This window comes from Pyrus communis, chromosome 2 (assembly GCF_041283825.1).
Source record: "Pyrus communis isolate YQ-2024b chromosome 2, ASM4128382v1, whole genome shotgun sequence".
Lineage (NCBI taxonomy): Eukaryota > Viridiplantae > Streptophyta > Magnoliopsida > Rosales > Rosaceae > Pyrus > Pyrus communis.
Window position 1 is genome coordinate 2,269,116 of NC_142566.1, and position 18,868 is coordinate 2,287,983.

The 18,868-nt window shown below is 37.6% G+C and overlaps 1 protein-coding gene across 3 annotated transcripts; it reads left to right on the forward strand.

Annotated features, from left to right (window-relative positions):
- The first annotated feature begins 279 nt into the window (after window positions 1–279).
- LOC137746815 (DNA-directed RNA polymerase V subunit 1) lies at window positions 280–18,728 on the forward strand. 3 transcript variants are annotated; one of them, XM_068486826.2, is made up of 19 exons: window positions 280–393; window positions 525–597; window positions 851–919; window positions 1,299–1,402; window positions 1,865–1,991; window positions 2,142–2,257; window positions 2,940–2,993; window positions 4,564–4,731; window positions 5,600–7,648; window positions 7,785–7,960; window positions 10,340–10,415; window positions 10,515–10,657; window positions 11,375–11,526; window positions 12,392–12,666; window positions 13,892–14,065; window positions 14,176–14,316; window positions 14,429–16,287; window positions 17,215–17,329; window positions 18,072–18,728. In XM_068486826.2, exons 4-19 carry the CDS (start codon window positions 1,322–1,324, stop codon window positions 18,399–18,401), a joined length of 6,036 nt encoding a protein of 2,011 aa, XP_068342927.1. In that variant the 5' UTR covers window positions 280–393; window positions 525–597; window positions 851–919; window positions 1,299–1,321; the 3' UTR covers window positions 18,402–18,728. The 3 variants fall into 3 exon arrangements, with proteins under 3 accessions (XP_068342927.1, XP_088536922.1, XP_088536925.1); XM_088680796.1 differs by having other exon boundaries at window positions 303–393; window positions 534–597; XM_088680799.1 differs by having other exon boundaries at window positions 303–393; window positions 534–597; window positions 851–895.
- The last annotated feature ends 140 nt before the right edge of the window (window positions 18,729–18,868 follow it).

Sequence of the window (18,868 nt, forward strand, 5' to 3'; positions counted from 1 at the left end):
CCAAATACACTCTCCATTTTGCCATCCTTATTTTCCACCAAACCAAAGCCAAATCTTAGTATATAAAACGGTCAACGAACCCCTTCCCGTCATTTCCCTCCCCAAAACCCCTCCCACACCACACACCCGGTAAAGCAGTACCGCTCCAAAATTTCAAAAAAAACCAACCTGATTTTTATTTTATTTTCCTCTAGAAACCCCACGTTGATCTGTGAAAAGACCAAAAAGTCCAAATTCCCCAGGCCTCAACAAAATGCCCCTTTCTTCATGCAAAAACCCATCTCACTCTCTCCCACCATCTCTCTCTCTCTCTCTCTCTCTCTCTCTGGTCATCAGAGTCTCGGAAGAGAGTGAAGGCGACAGCGGAAGAGGAAATCGGCGCCGTTTGCGAGGGTAAGCTCCCTCTGCCGGCCAATTTTTGTGTCATTTGTGAAATTTTTTTACAAATTGTTTTTTTGGTTTCAAAAGCTTTGGAGTAGAGCTCTCACTCCGTTGAAAAACCCTTTTGGGTTTTTGGTTTTTAGGGTTTTCAGGGCTTAAACTAGGATTTTGGAGACGAACCCCCAGGTTCAGAGTACGGAAGAATCGAAAATTGTGGTAATTTTTGCTCTAAATTGTTTGCATTTTGCTATTTGGTGTTTGGTTGCTGAGAAAATGAGGGACTTTTTAAATGGGCCTTTTACTTTTTTTTTGCTTGGAAAATTTATCGGGGGAAAATGTTGCACATTGTTTAATTTTCTCTCAGTTTCTCAGTGACCAAAAGGACCTCTCTCTCTCTCTCTCTGTCATTTCTCTTTCTCTGTATCTAACTGTGACGCTAAATACATTTGCTCTGTGTTTTGTTTTCTAGGTTCCAGTTAGGGTTTTTTTTTTCCGGCCTGCAACGTAGCTCCAAGTACGATCAGACCCGAAGACTCTGGTAATTTTGTTCTTTCCTTTTGCTGCATGTTTATTTTGTGTTTGGTAGCTGAGAATTGGATGAAAATTTATACCTTGTTTAGGTTTTTTTGCTGAGTTCTGCTGGCTTTTTTAATTCTTTCCGTTTTCTTAGAAACCATACTACATTGGGTCAGATTTCTTGTATATCGTTTGCCTTCAGATTTCTTGTATATTGTTTGCCTTTAACTTATTTGATTATTAATTTTAATTGTTTTAGAAGTTGGTACCTCCCACAAACTAATTTTTTTCTTAATTTTCTAGCTTAATAATTCTGTCTGTGGTATATTTGCATGTTGATTTTGCTGTAATAGCTTCAGTTGTCCTACTTTATAAATGTTTCCTTGTCTCTTCCATGGCAGTTTCTTAAGGTTTCGTAAAGGAAATGGAGGAGGTCTCGACCTCAAATATTTTGGATGGGGAGATCGTTGGAATCAAATTTGGTTTAGCAACTCACCAAGAAATTGTAAGTAGAAATTTGACATTTAATTTGAGTAGTTATTGAGTCTATGCCATCTAAAGCTGGGAGGCCTCAACTACATTAGTTTGTTTCAAAAAAATAAAATTGCATCCATGGGATAGGATTTCGAGGGAGAATTCTGATTCGTTTCTTGGAGGGAGTGGTCTTTAGAGTCCATATTGAATATTCACATTCTAAGCTCATAGAAGGCTCCATTTATGGCCAAATGAAAATTATGGCTTTCCATTGGTCAAATGTAATATGCCTTCAGCAACATGTTCCCCATGTTGTTCTTATTAAAAAAAATAAAGTAAAAGATGCCTTCACAACTAACTCGTGACTAGTGTCTATGGGAGGGTAAATTAGAAAATCACCTCCAGCAAAGTGTTTTTTACAATTCGTTTCTTTACTACAAAAATCAACCATTGGAATAATTTGTTTATACTTTTATGTTTACATTTTTGGCAGTGTACAGCATCTATTAGCGATTGCTCTATCAGCCATGCAAGTCAGCTTTCCAACCCATTCCTTGGCCTGCCCCTTGAGTTTGGAAAGTGTGAATCTTGTGGCACTTCTGAACCTGGGAAATGTGAAGGTAAATAAATTTCATTTCTCAACCTTTGGTACAGTGAGTTATAATATACAATGTTGCGAAACAAGTCAGATGTAAGAAACATATTATACATTGAAATTTGAAAGAGTATGATTGGAAACGTAAGAAAGTGTATCCTTTATCCCTTTTCAGGTCATTTTGGGTATATTGAGTTACCAGTACCAATATTTCATCCCAATCATGTTAGTGAATTAAAGCGGATGCTGAGCTTATTGTGCTTGAAATGCTTGAAAATGAAAAAGAACAAGGTACCACCTGATTGAGTTTTTCATTGTTTATAATTGCTGCTATGATCATCACTTACTAAGCAGAGGCAATATATCCCCTTGGTTAGCTTGTTATTTGGACTTTTGTTGTCTGTTAAGGGAAGATATGCAGATTTGTGTTTGTTATAGTTTTCAGCTGAGGAACAAAGAATAAAATGATTTACAATTTTACATGAAGAAACAGTTGAATTTTGAACCTATGTACTGTGTCATCCAATCCAACCATTACTAAACTGCCTTTTTGTTTTTTAATTTTTCATTTTATACAAGTGCCCTTTATTGCACTGTATTTGTCATCTGTGGATTGATCTTGTTTCTTTTCTTTTAAATCTTATAAGTTTGCTTTATTTTCCTAATTTTCTCAAAGAGAGTCTGAAGTTTGAACTTAATTCTACAGAATCCACGATTGTATTATGTGAATAGTTCTTTGTCGTCCACAATCTCACAATATTTTTGTTTTTGTTAACATGTCGTTGGTGGAAAAATTGTCTGTGACTGGGTTGCCCTTCAATTTCTATATTCTGTAAAGTGGTTGAGAACACTTCGTATTCGAGCAGCAAATTTTTATTTTAAGAAACTATATAGTTAACTGGCTATGTTTTCTTATCATAAAAATCTCTGTGCTTATAGCCTTATATTCTGTATCCATTTTTTTACCATTCAGTTTCCAACCAAGAATGCTGGCTTAGCAGAAAGAATGTTAGCTTCATGTTGTGAGGTACGTATAAGTTAATTGTTTGCTTTTTTCATGATGTGAAGTATTCTCACTGTATCTAGTAATTTTGTGGATTTATCGCTCTCTGATTTCCTTATGGGCGCACAAGCACTTTCACACCCTCTCACCCAACCACTAATTCTAATTCAATCAAATACATGGTTTTTGAACCTTAGTTGCGCAACTATCACTACAGGGTTCTAGTTTCTAGTTAGGAATGTTTCACTATGCTATGTTTCAGTTGCCAGTACATCTTTGGTTTATTGAAGTTCTGTTTTAGTAATTCAAGTTTCCTAAAAGTTTTATTTGGAATGGCACTACATTCCATGAGCTTGCAAAAAAGATCAATACTTGAAATCTTGATGGTGTCAGTATTCCTGGTTTAGTTTGTTTTCCCTAAATTCTTGTAAAAAATGGTCAATTGTGTATTAGGTTATGTGTTCTAGAACATTATGTGTGTTATTATCTCATATGTTTTCCTTTCTTGGGATGTTCCTGCCCTTATTAGGTGTTCAGAGGTTTGATTCTTTCATTTGGTGTACTACGTTTAGAGATTGAAATTATAGTTAGATAAAGTTGTTTGTCGACTGTCAAGAAATGCTATACTTGTTTTTTTTTTTATTATTTATTTTTATTTATTTTTTTGAAGTTCATTACATTTAATTTTCCTCAAGCAAAATGTCTGTTTTTTACGGTAGTGCATGCATGGAGATTTCAGCCTTATTGATTTGAGTTGGCTTGTTGTGGGTGAACATTTCTGCTTTGCTTCGGAATTGGAGACCTAGTTGCCGTCTTCTCCTATTTGGTGTATCATGTGTAAAAGGAAAGGAGATCATGGAGATCATTTGTTGTCCACTGTCTAGGAGCTTTAAATTTGTGATTCTTATTATTTGGACAGGCTGGAATGAGTTGGGTAATTTCAGAAGGGTTCCAGTCATTGATTAGTAAAAGTCTGGATGCTTTTAGTAGAGTTAAGAAGGCTACACTGCTGAGGGGTTGTTTTGTGGGGTTTATGGGTGGAGAGGAACGTGAGGATTTTTGACATTTTAAGGGGGGTGGGGTAGAAGAGCTTTCACAATGGGTGAGGTTTTTGTTGTCTCTTTGCACTGGTGTCATCAGAGCTCTGGAGGATTAACATGTTCTTCTCTTTTGCTCAATTGGAAAGCTGCTATGAGATAACTTGGTTGTTTTACTTTTTGGTTTCAATTCTCTAATGAGTTGCTTGTATTTTAAGATGGTATTTCTCTCTATAAAGTATAAACTGAGCACTTCATCTTCTGTCAGCTTATTATTGCCATAATTTTGCACCATCCTCACCATGGATGAATGTTGGAGATAATGCAGTATCATTAGTTTTGTTATAGCAACTGTTTAGTTTGTGGGTCTTCCTGCGACTAAGTTAGAAATATTTTAATATAAGTTGCCTTTTTGCTAAAACAGGGTCTCTCTTGATGTTCTGATAACTTTTTATTTTTATTTTTTTTATATAAATTGGAATACTTGTGATATGTTCTCTCTTCATCTCTCTTCATTTTCCATCTACTAGTTTTATGCCCTCTCATTCCTTCTGTAGGATGCTGCACAAGTGTGTATTGGAGAGACTAAACCGACAGATAGCTCTTGTTCCTTGCAATTGAAGCGACCTTCTAAATCAAGAACACCACCTGGTTTTTGGAATTTCCTCGAACGATATGGTTTTCGTTATGGCGATGATCATATACGTACTTTGCTTCCTTGTGAGGTATGCTTCTTGCTTCCTGACTGAATCCCTATCATCTCACATTCTTGGAACTTGAATTGAATTTTATTGTCCAGTTATGTGGATTGAAGTCTTTGTTTGCTCATAGTTCACTTTTATTTCTACGCTGTTTTTGTTAGTGGAAAAGTTTGATGTTTTCCATTAAGAACTTATTTCTAATTTATTAATTTGACTCAAATACAAAGAAATTCTCACTTATCACAGAAATCAACAAAGTGAGCACCTTATTTTGGATTCCTCTGTCTTACTTTATTGTATGCATTGATCAGGGGTTGCTATTGCTTCTGCCATCTTCCTTTGGTGTCAACCTTCATGATTGATTTTAGCTCCACTAAATGTTTTGATGGCTAAATTAGTTGAAGTCCTTGTTTGCACACCAATTCATTTGTGGGAAAAGTTTTCTGGTTTACTGTGATCACTACGTCTTAAATCTAGTATGAGGCTCTTATGCACATGCAATCATCCCCCTTATCACAGTAATCTGGCGAAGTTAGCATCTGACTGTTGGATTCTTCATTGAATGGATTGATCAGAGGGTGTTGTTGTCTTCCCTGTGGTTTCAACTGGCACAGTTTATTTAGTTCACAAAATAAATTGATGGTTAACTTAGTTGGCGAGATGTACAGCTCCATGTGGTTTCAACTGGCACAGTTTATTTCATTCACTAACTACTTTGATAGTTAACTTAGTTCACCAGATGTGTATAAGTAGATTCTAACCAAATGATTTTATTGCCAATCACTCATAAGGAAAATCATACTGATCTTATATAATTCTGTTGGCCTTTCCTGTTTCTGCTGATTGTAATTGTTGTTCTCCTGATACATATTATTTTGGTAATGACTACCAGGTGATGGAGATGCTAAAGCGTATCCCTCAAGACGCCAGGAAGAAACTTAATGCAAGAGGGTATTTTCCTCAAGATGGATACATCTTGCGTCATATACCTGTCCCTCCAAATTGTTTATCTGTGCCTGAAATTTCGGATGGTGTTAGTGTTATGTCTGCGGATCCTTCAATTTCAATGCTCAGAAAAGTTCTAAAGCAAATTGAAGTCATAAGAAGTTCAAGGTCAGGCATCCCAAACTTTGAATCACAAATTGTTGAAGCTAATGAACTTCAAGCCATAGTGGATCAGTATCTTCAAGTTAGGGGTACTGGGAAGGCATCACGGGATATAGATGCAAGATTTGGGGTAAACAAGGAGTTGAATGCCTCTTCCACTAAAGCATGGCTTGAAAAAATGAGAACACTGTTCATTAGAAAGGGTTCAGGATTCTCTTCTCGCTCAGTAATCACTGGGGATGCCTTTAGAAGGGTAAATGAAGTTGGCATCCCCTATGAAATTGCTCAAAGAATCACCTTCGAGGAGAGGGTTAATGATCATAACATTAGGTACTTACAACAGCTGGTAGATAGCAAGTTGTGCCTAACCTATAGGGATGGATCATCAACTTACTCACTTAGGGAAGGTTCAAAGGGGCACACTTTTTTGAGGCCTGGTCAAGTGGTGCATCGGAGGATTATGGATGGGGACCTTGTATTTGTAAACAGGCCCCCAACTACCCATAAACATTCCCTACAAGCACTACAAGTGTATGTACATGATGACCATGTAGTGAAAATAAATCCTTTGATATGTGGGCCACTAAGTGCTGACTTTGATGGTGATTGCATCCATTTGTTCTATCCGCAATCGCTTGCTGCAAAAGCAGAAGTTTTGGAGCTTTTTTCGGTGGAGAAGCAGCTGCTTAGCTCTCATAGTGGAAAACCAAATCTGCAAATGGCCACTGATTCACTATTGTCATTGAGGATGATGTTTAAGAACTATTTTTTGGATAAATCAGCAGCTCAGCAACTGGCCATGTTTGCTTCATCTTTGTTGCCACAACCTGCATTATTGAAAGCAAACTCTGCTTGCTCATATTGGACTGCTTTGCAGATATTACAGACCGCATTGCCTCCTGACTTTGACTACTGTGGGGAAAAGTACTTGGTCAATAAAAGTGAGATACTGAAAATTGAGTTCAGTACTAGTGCAGTTTCAGCGGTGATGAATGACATTGCTACTTCAGTTTTCTTTGAGAAAGGGGGCGAAGATGTCCTTAAATTCTTTGATTCTCTACAGCCCTTGCTGATGGAGAATATATTTTCAGAAGGGTTCAGTGTTGGCTTGGAGGATTTTTACATGTCAAAGACATCCATACAAGATATTAAGGAGAATATTCAGGGTACTTCAGATTTGTTGTATCATCTGAGGTCAACATACAATGAATTTGTAGAGTTTCAGCTGGAGAGTCGAATCAAAAGCTTGAAAGTACCAGTTTCAAATTTTATCTTGGAGTCATCTGCATTCGGTGATTTAATCGACACCAAGAGTGATTCGGCAATCAACAAAGTTGTACAACAAATTGGGTTCCTAGGCCTACAACTCTCTGATAAGGGAAGATTCTACTCAAAGACATTGGTTGAGGATGTGGCCTCTCTCTGTCACAACAAATATTCTTTTAACACGGAGTATCCCTCTGCAGAATATGGCCTAGTTCAAAGTTGTTTCTTCCATGGGTTAGATCCATACGAGGAAATAGTTCACTCCATTGCTACACGAGAGGTGATTGTTCGGTCCTCAAGAGGATTGACTGAACCTGGGACCTTATTTAAAAATTTAATGGCCATTCTTCGTGATGTGGTTATTTGCTATGATGGCACGGTTAGAAATGTTTGTAGCAATTCAGTTATCCAATTTGAGTATGGAGTCAATGCTGGATCTAGGCCCCCGAATCTTTTCCCTGCTGGTGAACCTGTTGGCGTGTTAGCTGCCACTGCAATGTCAAATCCTGCGTACAAGGCAGTTCTTGATTCTACCCCAAGCAGCAACTCTTCATGGGAGCTGATGAAGGTAGTTGGCTTGGCTATTGATTATGATGCTGTTTTTCCTTTCAATACATGTTTTCTTTCGCATAAGTTTTTTGAGCTGATGAAGATACATGCACAAATGTTGATCGTAACTTGAATTTACATTGTCTGTTCTTCAGGAAATTCTACTATGCAAAGTAAATTTTAAGAATGAGCTCATTGATCGCCGTGTAATTTTGTACTTGAATAACTGTGGCTGTGGAAGAAAGTACTGCCGAGAACGTGCAGCATGTTTGGTTAAGAATCAGTTGAAGAAAGTCAGTCTTAAAGATACTGCAGTCGAATTCATGATCGAGTATGCTCTGCCTCTTCATACTTTTTTTTGGCAACACTTTCACAAATAGTTTTATTTAAGTATGTTTCTAGGAATTTATTTCCCAATCCCTTAGTTCATGTTGATTAAGTTGTCAGTTGTCATATTCCCTGCTTTATCTTCTTCAACCTTTCTTGAAAGGTAACCCCACCCACAGTTGAACTGGAAATGAGTACCTGTTGCTACCTCTTCCATGCTTTAAGTTATTTTCTACGCTGACATGCTTTTTCCGTCTCCCACCACACTGTGGCACTGCTACCTGCAATTTTAATATTTATTTTCAGCTCTCTTGGTATCTACTTGAATCTGTTGATATCTGTTAGGTTTTTCCAGCCCATGATAAGTTGTCCTAAGTCTATAAGTAATTATAGTCTTAGAGGATCAAATTGTTTTCCCAATTGGAGTTGTTAACCCAATTGGAGTTAGTTTCTCAATTGGAGTAGGTTTTATAACTAGATTCCAATTAGGATTAATAATCCTTATTGAAGAAGACCTTTATTATGTCTATATAAAGGGGCTATTGTACTAGTTTTGAATTGGAGGGAGCAAAACAATAAATTGTATACCACTCAAGGGATAAGAGTGAGAGAATATTGTAAAATGTGTGCGAGAGAAAAGAAAAGAGATAGTATATTTCTTGTTCTTGTTCTTTCAGGTTTTTTGTCAATTCCTAGTTCTAGAGATTTGGCAAGATTATTGGTTGTACTCATTATTGATATAGTGAAAGATTGTTGTTGCTGTCCTGTGGACGTAGGCACATATTGTCAAACCACGTAAATTCTTGGTGTTATTTATCTTGGTTATTTGTTTTTCGATTTCCAGAGTTTGTTCTTGTTTTTCCCATTCTTAAACGCAAAATTCTCAACAAGTGGTATCAGAGCCAGGTTTGGTTGATATCCGTTTAGAATGGAGGGTGCAGCCCGCTTTAATTGGGTTACGTGGAAATCAAGAGGAGGACATGCTTAACTGAAGGTGTTAAGAGCAAGCCACCAAGTATGTCTGATGCTGATTGGACCAAGATGAAGATAAGCGATGTTTTCCGGCAAAGAAGTCTATAATTGCCTTTGCCAGTGACGATGGTAGTTCTGTTCAGGGGGAGCCTAGTCAAGAGAAGTTTGGTCAAGAGATGTTCGATCACATGGAGTCTGGTCATGGGTATTGCAATCAGAGGGAGCTTGGTCAAGAGAAGTCTAATCAAGAGGGTCTTGGTTAATGAGTAGTTGAGTAGTTCAATCAGGGGGAGCGTGGTTATGAGAAGTTTGATCAATGGGAGTTTGGTCAAGAGGAGCAATCCTATTATGGTATACCTTCCTCATGGTCTGGAGGGGGAGATTGTTAGGTTTTTCCAGCCCATGATAAGTTGTCCTAAGTCTATAAGGAATTATAGTCTTAGAGGATTAAATAGTTTTCCCAATTGGAGTTGTTTTCCCAATTGGAGTTAGTTTCTCAATTGGAATAGGTTTTATAACTAGATTCCAATTAGGATTAATAATCCTTATTGAAGAAGACCTTCATTATGTCTATATAAAGGGGCTGTTGTACTAGTTTGGTGGGAGCAAAACAATAAATTGTATACCACTCAAGGGATAAGAGTGAGAGAATATTGTTAAGTGTGTGCAAGAGAAACGAAAAGAGATATATATTTCTTGTTCTTGTTCTTTCAGGTTTTTCATCAAGTCCTAGTTCTAGAGATTTGGCGAGATTATTGGTTGTACTCATTATTGATATAGTGAAAGATTGTTGTTGCTGTCCTGTGGACGTAGGCACATATTGCCAAACCACGTAAATTCTTGGTGTTATTTATCTTGGTTATTTGTTTTTCGATTCTGGAGTTTGTTCTTGTTTTTCCCATTCTGAAACACGATATTCTCAACAATATCAAGTTCTGCAGATCAAATACGTGGTTCTGTTTTCTACAAACTCTTGCATGTTTCTCAGGAGATTATGCTTTAAGAATTCTGGAAGAATTATTTTTTACGCGAATAAGTGGATGTAATTCATTTTATGTCTATAAATGTGTGATTTGCTAACTAGGAAAGGTTTTGCCTTTGCTGAAATATATATTTAATAGTCTGCAGCTTCTTTTTGCATAGCTTGGGTTAACCATGCAAAGTTCCAGTTTAATAATAGTTAGATACTCAAGAGCTGATCAATATAGTAATAGTTGTGTACCCGATAATAGCAGAGTGTAATCTTCACTTCCACTTTTGTGAGAATATGTTTCTCTGTTACTAACAACATATTATTTGGTCATCATGTCATTGACAAGAAATTGAGTTTTGCATCTGCTACACTTTGTACTTATTTGCAGTGGTATAAAATTAATGTGTGGGCTTGAAAAAGTTTCTGTTTTACATGCAGATATAGCAATCAGCTTTCTAGTTTGGGAAGTATGGTAAATGATGCAGGCCTAGTTGGCCATATTCATCTCAACGAGGTTTGCATAGTTCAATGTGTTGGAATGTTTTCTTTATATTTTCATTTATGAAGTTGCTATTACTTCCTCGTTTGGGATAACGAGAGCTTTATTGAACAGGAGCTGTTACGGGAGTTAAATGTCGGTGTAGATGAGATTCGACAAAAATGCCAAGAAACTGTTAATTCATTTCGGAGGAAGAGAGTTGGGAAGAAGAAGTTCAACATTGGCTATCTTTTCAAAAATACAGTTTTGTTTGCCAGGTCTTTTTTCTTCCCCTCTCTGGTTGGAGCATACTTATGTTTACCAATTGCCTTATTGACTTGATCAATTATGTTTTCCTGTTTGCGTGATGAACTTTTGATACATGAGAGGAAAATGAGGCGAGGACACAGCCTCAATTGATTTTGGTCAATATGATATTAATAAATTTTAATGATGAAAGTTATGGAACATTATGAGCTATGCTGTTATTCTTTGCTTATTTTATAGTGGTTTTTTGTTTGAATTTATTTGGCCCTTTTAGTTATGCTTCACTAAGATAAAGGAAGGAAAAAGTTCTGAAAGGAAAGGGGAGGTGAAAACATAATAGCTTGATAAGAGAAACGCCACCAGTACGAAGTCCACCATAGTAACATGGGCAAATCATTCTTGTTATTACCATAAAACGTAAATATGTACAAAAATATATATATATATATTGTATATTTATATATATATATATATATATATATATATATATATAGTATTTGTTTGTGTTCTGGAACCCTGCCTGCTTGCTGGCTTTAAGAGCGCTAGAGATACTGAAATTTTCATGTCAAAAGAAGACTCGTATTTCAAAATCATTTGCATGTGGGAGTTGCCTACTGTCATAATCATATACAATGTTCGTACTTGTATGACTTCCCCTTCCCCTGTTGTGGAGTTTACTTGTCTCTCCGCTTTAAAATACTTAATGATAAATGCTTCATTGTTTGCAGTGAGCATTGCTCTTTTCATCATTCCTGTGCAGACAAAGGATCTGACTCCCCGTGCTTGATGTTCTTCCTTCAAGCTACTGAAGAGTTGGAGACCACTTCGCAATACTATGCTGACTTGATTTGCCCTGTGCTTTTAGAAACAATAATAAAAGGTAGCTTTTGGAGTGATTTTCTAAAGAGTGAAATACTAATTTATTATTTGAGTTTCCTTGTTTTCCAATGAATCTTGGTCTTTTGATTTGTTTTGCCAACTCACATCTAAAACAGAAATGTCAGTGATTATATGCAATTTGTGTGTTTTGTTTCTGTCTGTCTTATTGAAGTCCTACTTCTATTTGTTTTTTTAATAGAAAAATCCTACTTCTGTTCTGTCTCATGAACCTCATATTTACCTTTTTTTCATCCCATCCCAAGGTACACGTTTTTGTTGTGTTAGTTGCGTATGGGATGGCCATTACTTGTGATCATATCCAACTTAAGAGGCCAAATATGTGCCTATCAACAGTTTAGTGTTAAACTCTGCAAGATTGAAGTCGAAATATTCATCATTTATTTCTAGGTTGAGTTGTGCATTTTCATCCTCTTTTATAGTAATTAATTTATTAGTTGGAAACATTGTACTTTGAGGAGGCAAGTAAAGCTTTAGTGGAACTGTGGGTATGGGTATGGGTATGATGACTTTTTTTTTTTTTTTTTTTTCGGGATTCGGTTGGATTATATTGCTAGAAATTTGGAGGAAAAGTTTGGAGAGGTGCAGTGGCCTTGACGGATAGAGTGAAGCTTTGGATGTTTGAGCTTTAAGCATTAGTAATGCCTGAGTTGAGAGATAGTCCTTTCATGATTCTTGATCAGATTGGGTGCAGTTAGCTGATCTTTGGAGTTTTGATGCTGGTGATAGAAGCAGTTTTTTATTTGACTTATTGTAGTTTTTATTAGATGGTGGACATGTTGTTTACTGCTGGAAACTATTTTGTAACTCTTCTCTTAGTAAAGTCTTAATGTCTCTAAAATGGACAGGTGACCCACGGATTACCTCAGCAAATATAATTTGGATTGATCCCGATACAACAACTTGGATTAGAAGTCCAAATAATTCTCAAAAGGGTGAATGGGCCTTGGATGTTGTTCTGGAGAAATCTGTTGTCAAGCAAAGCGGTGATGCATGGAGAATCGTTCTCGATTCTTGCCTCCCTGTGCTTCACCTAATTGACACCAGGCGTTCCATCCCGTATGCTATCAAACAGATTCAAGAACTATTGGGAGTGTCTTGTGCTTTTGATCAAGCAGTTCAGGTAAAATCAGTTCACAATTTTCCTTCTTTCTACCGCGAATCTTGAACTTAATGACCCTATATCAGAAGCCATGCTAGCTTTTGTGGCTAGCTGTTTATATTATGGGTTGTTATAGGGCTGTGTATATCATGTTTTGTGTGTGTCATTTAGTATTAGGCACTAACTCAATTTGGGAAGTGTTATTGGCACTCCAAAAATCTCATTCTACACTCCTCACAAGTGTATTTTTCTTTCTTAATATTGAAAGTTTGGAGTGTAGAATGAGATTTTTGGAGTGCTAATAAAAATTCCCCTCAATTTTTGTTAAGTCATTTTATGTTTTGATACAGCTTGAAACTCAAAATTTTAGACATGGACTTAGTTGTCTCCAAGCCAAGTTCATTACTCATTATTCATTATTCAATACATCTTTCATGTGAAAATTGCACTCAATCCATGTGTAAGAAAATCTAGGAAAAAACTCCTGATTCTAGAGAGGTTCATTAAATAGTACCAATCAAGTACACAGGAAAAATCTGAAATTTTCCTCATACAATACCAGTTAAATAGTTTCTTGTGTCAAAATCTACTGTGTGATACTAGCTCAACCTTTTAATCGTTCGTTAACGATTAGATAAAATTCAGATACACGTTAAGTAATCGCGGTAATATTGTGTTTGGTGGATCATATTATGCTGCTGCATTGCTAGGAAATTATCACCTATAGTGTCCAGTAGTTTCCGTGTGTCTAATAAGCTTCTCTCCCTTTGGAGTGTTTGACTTGCTAGACTTCTGGTTAACTCTTTGCTTCCTTATTTATTTATTTTCTAGCCGGCATGCTTTATCACAGCCAACCCCACTTAGTGGGATAAGGCTTTGTTGTTGTTTGGCATACTTTATTACATCAGTTGTGTATATATTTGGATGTATATTTATTATACTACGATTTATTTTCTATACTTGTATCGTTCCACCATTAGTTATGGTTCAGCATTTCATGTGACTAATCTTCATTAAGTATGGACCTTCTTTTGAATTTTGAATTTTTTTTTGGAATTGTGTGCTGTATTTGTGGTTTCCTCGGGCATGCCACCTTTTTTTAGTCCTGTATCATCATGTACATCTTATGAAGTTTAACATTGTTAGTTTTTAAGGAAAATTGGATCATATTAGAAGAACACTGGGTGATATGAGATACATTTTGTACCTTTCTACTAAGAATTCATTTTTGGATTTTATTGCGCAGCGCCTCTCGACAGCTGTTACAATGGTGGCAAAAGGTGTCCTGAAAGAGCATCTTATCCTCCTGGCAAATAGCATGACATGTGCTGGAAATTTTGTTGGCTTCAATTCTAGTGGATATAAAGCACTATCTCGAGCATTGAATATTCAAGTACCATTTACAGAAGCAACACTTTTTGTGAGTAATTGAACTCTTTTGCCTAATTCTATAAATGACATTTACCTATAGTTCGTGGTTAGATGAACTAGAATCACAACTAATTGTAGTTTCATTACATGTGGCTGTAGACACCAAGAAGGTGCTTTGAGAGAGCAGCTGAAAAGTGCCACATGGATTCTTTGTCAAGCATAGTTGCATCATGTTCATGGGGTAAACATGTTGCTGTTGGTACTGGCTCCAGGTTTGATATCCTCTGGGACACAAGAGAGGTAAATATGATTTTTAACATACTTATAGTTTTTCCCAGTTGTATGGTAGTTTAATCTGCTGCTGGAATGTTCTGTGCCGTTTAATTTAATTATTAATATTTTATTTTTTCAGGGAGGATTGAATCAAGAGGGTGGACTAGATGTTTTCAACTTTCTGCATATGGTGAGCACAGCGAATGGAGAAGAAGCAACTACGGGAGCACTGGGGGCAGAAGTTGATGATCTTATGGTGGTAGATGAATTAGCAGATTCCTGCTTGTCGCCAGAACTTGACTCTGGTTTAGATAAGCCCGTCTTCGAAGATATTATAGAATTTGAGGACAAATCAGAAACTCTTCCTGGAAAGTCAAATTGGGAAAAGGATTCCTCTGTATGGGGGACAAATACTACACGAGAAGATGCCACATCATCGTGGGAGAAAACTCCATCATGGGATAAAAATGATACATCATCGTGGGATAAAACTCCAGCCAAAGAACCTGCCACATCTACATGGGGGATAGGCAAGGCAGCAGAAGTTACTACTCCTGCATGGAGGGCAAATACCGCAATAGAAGCTGCCACATCTGCCTGGGGGGCAAGTGCAAGTGAAAATGATTGGAGTGGTAGAGTGGCAGAGAAAGTGGCACCAATAGACCTCCAGCCGACAATAAAAGCCATAGATGAAAGGGACAATGGATGGGGTGCTGTTTCTCCTAGGGAAACAGTAACAGGGAATGACAATGCTTGGTCTAGTGGGCAACAGAAAAAGTCTTCTGAAATTTCGATCAGTTCTTGGGGGCAGAAAAATCCTCCTGAGACAGAAACTCAACCTTGGGGTGCTGTTTCTTCCGGGGAAACAGAAACAGGGAATGACAATGCTTGGTCTAGTGGGCAACAGAAGAAGTCTTCTGAAATTTCGACCAGTTCTTGGGGGCAGAAAAATCCTCCTGAGACAGAAACTCAACCTTGGGGTGCTGTTTCTTCTGGGGAAACAGAAACAGGGAATGACAATGCTTGGTCTAGTGGGCAACAGAAAAAATCGGGGCCGAACAAGTCTTGGTCTAGTGGGCAACAGAAAAAGTCTTCTGAAATTTCGACCAGTTCTTTGGGGCAGAAAAATCCTCCTAAGACAGAAACTCAACCTTGGGGTGCTGTTTCTTCTGGGGAAACAGAAACAGGGAATGACAATGCTTGGTCTAGTGGGCAACAGAAAAAGTCTTCTGAAATTTCGACCAGTTCTTGGGGGCAGAAAAATCCTCCTAAGACGGACACTCAACCTTGGGGTGCTGTTTCTTCCGGGGAAACAGAAACAGGGAATGACAATGCTTGGTCTAGTGGGCAACAGAAAAAGTCTTCTGAAATTTCGATCAGTTCTTGGGGGCAGAAAAATCCTCCTAAGACAGAAACTCAACCTTGGGGTGCTGTTTCTTCCGGGGAAACAGAAACAGGGAATGACAATGCTTGGTCTAGTGGGCAACAGAAAAAGTCTTCTGAAATTTCGACCAGTTCTTGGGGGCAGAAAAATCCTCTTGAGACAGAAACTCAACCTTGGGGTGCTGTTTCTTCTGGGGAAACAGAAACAGGGAATGACAATGCTTGGTCTAGTAGGCAACAGAAAAAATCTTCTGAAATTTCTACCGGTTCTTGGGGGCAGAAAAATCCTCCTGAGACAGAAACTCAACCTGCGAGCTTGTCTGGGTGGGATTCACCTAGTGGAGATGGTAATACTGGTGAAAGACATCACCAATGGGGGCAGAACAAGAAAAGTCGTTTTGAAGGTTCAAAGAGTTGGGTTTCTAGTCCTGGGGAGTGGAAGAATAAGAACCGTCCTGCCAAACCACCTGGTATGGTGAATGATAACTCTAGTGTGGTTGGACTCTATACTGCAACAAGACAAAGATTGGATATGTTCCCTAGCGAGGAGCAAGACGTTCTTTCTAAAATTGAACCCGTTATGCGCTCTATCCGAAGAATAATGCATCAATCTGGGTTAGTTTTCTGTTTATATTCTTTCTTAACAATTTTGACTTTGAGATGTCTTGTCTGAAGTAAGAATCCATTTAAATCCAGGGAATTTCTTGACAAAATCCTCCCTCACAGTCGAAAATAGTGCTTTAACATTTGAAGTATCATACTTGCATGTAGTGCAACGATGTTGTTTCATATTCACCTGTCAAAGAGCCTGAGTCTAAGAACAAAGTCCCTCCCAAAATGTCATCGTAGAACATAGTTGGTTTTCAAACTCTTGGGGCTCCAAGTTTAAAGATAAAGTTTGGAGGTTGTGGACTATTTATGAGATACGGGTTGGGTTTTGGCACCTCTCTGTGGACTTTGGTCTCATTCGTGTATCATGGTTGCCGTTGCCCATTCTTTTCAATTTCTACTAGAAAGCCGCTATGTCGTAGTTTTCCTGATTGTAGAGTGGGTGGTTTTGGTTCTGTTTTCTGCATTGTTGGATGCTGCACTGTCATACTTTTAATATCTTGGTTATTGCAGGTTGTGGGCAGCATATTTGTGGACTGCTGGTCCACTTTGATTGTACTTCCTATTCATATTAGTTACTATTTGTTTTCTTTTGATGTGTGAAGTCTAAAGTCTATCATTATATAAAAAATAAGCGTAAGAACTATAAAGGAAAGGCATCTGATAACTTAATGAATTCACATGTTACATTTGACTTTCCTTTTGGGATGTCTCAAGGATATCATATTTTCACTGATCTCCATACGAAGGAATTGATTTCATTCTGGGGCATTATAGCCGCTTTGCATATGTTATTGGTGCCTAATTTTGCAACCATTTGATTTTCTTTTCTTTCTTTCTTTCCTTTTTGGAATGTTTTAGTTGTTGCAACATCTTTGCTTGGTGCTTGACAATCCTCTAACCTACTATCGGTTTTTAAATTATTCTATCCAGGTACAATGATGGGGATCCACTGTCAGCTGACGACCAGTCATTTATACTTGATAATGTTCTCAATTACCACCCGGATAAAGCTGTTAAAATGGGTTCTGGAATTGGTCATCTCACAGTACGTTTATCTGCCCTGTTCTTGCTTAACTGCGTTTTATTTAGATTTATGTTTCAGTGCACTTTTGATACATTATGCTTGGAATCTGTGACTGATTGCATTGTTATATTGGTTATTATAATGTTCATATTATTTTTTACTGAACTATAACGTTTATACTGAATTTTGTACATTGTCCATTGAGGTAAACTTCCATGTGTTCTGTTGCATGCCTAAATTTGTTCTGCTTCTCAAAACCCTTTTTTAAGTCAATAATTAATTTTTAGCAAAGGGCTGTTACACATAGGAAGATGACTAGACGGGGTTTAGTCGGAAAACCATTTTTTTTTCTCTACTGGTTTAGCTATTCACTCATGGCTCCACCCTGCCAAGGCTGGTCGAGCAGATCTAATCTTTCAGATAAGAAGACATTAGAGGAGTATATACTTGTCTTTAAATACGAATTAAGACTATCCTCCATCTCAAGGGTTTTTAAGTCTGGACTAGTAATGACGGGGAAAGGGTTTTCTTTCATAGTACTTGGAAACATAGCCAGGATGGAATACCTCATCTTATTTACCTTTTCTCACGAACTACTTGTCTTGTAATAACAAACCCTGTATTGCTTATGTTGTGTTCTTATCGAAAACCAAAAGAAACACAAGTTTCCGAAGCTTTGTTGTTTACGAATGAATTTGGCTTGTGTGTTAATGGACTTATTTGGTCTCATATTGTCCTAATTTACACCGGCCATTGATGACAGGTTGATAGGCACGGCAGTTTCCAGGACAGCAGATGCTTTTTTGTTGTGACGACAGATGGTCACAAGGAAGATTTTTCATATCGGAAATGCCTGGAGAATTACATTAAGGAAAAGTATGCTGATGTTGCCGAAACATTCATAGGCAAGTATTTTACTAGGAGAGGAGGGAATCGGGAGCGAAACCCCACTCCAAGTCAATATCCCATTCCAGAACAGACTCCATGTCAAACTCCCATTGCAGAGCAAACTATAAGCCAAACTCCCATTGCAGAGCAAACTATAAGTCAAACCCCCGTTTCAGAGCAAATTGGGAACGAGGAGACACAATAGGGCATGGCTATTTCCGGGGCATCGGTCGTTTTGAGATTCTGATGTAATTAGATTTGAACATTCTGCCCCTCTGCTTTTTGATTTGTATATACTAGGCAGTCGTTAGCAGCTCCTGACAAATCCAGCGTTTCGTTCGTTGATTTATGTTTAATCTGAGAGCATTGATTAGTTAACCAGTTGGTAGCTGCTGGATGCAGTTAACGTGAACCCTGAATTGGGAGAAAAGCAAGCTGCTTGCTTATGTTGCAGTTGCAAAAAAAATGAAGTTTATATATGAAATGCAGAAGTCTTGTCGATGGCCTTCGATGGCTTCTATTGCTCAGCTTATTATACTCTGGTTTGGAATTTTTATTTATTTAATGTTCCATATTTTTTCTGGTTTAGCGCTTATGATTATGATTATGGATGTAAACAAACCAAATCAATTTGCTCAAGCTTCGACGTACCAAACACGAGCCCAACCCGAT

What these genes read in the sequence shown, in the direction of transcription:
- LOC137746815 (XM_068486826.2), top strand. Translation starts at nt 1,322, where the DNA reads ATGGAGGAGGTCTCGACCTCAAATATTTTGGATGGGGAGATCGTTGGA. An exon ending in TGAACCTGGGAAATGTGAAG is followed by an intron (nt 1,992 to 2,141) that starts GTAAATAAATTT and finishes ATCCCTTTTCAG; the next exon opens with GTCATTTTGGGTATATTGAG. An exon ending in AGAATAATGCATCAATCTGG is followed by an intron (nt 16,288 to 17,214) that starts GTTAGTTTTCTG and finishes TATTCTATCCAG; the next exon opens with GTACAATGATGGGGATCCAC.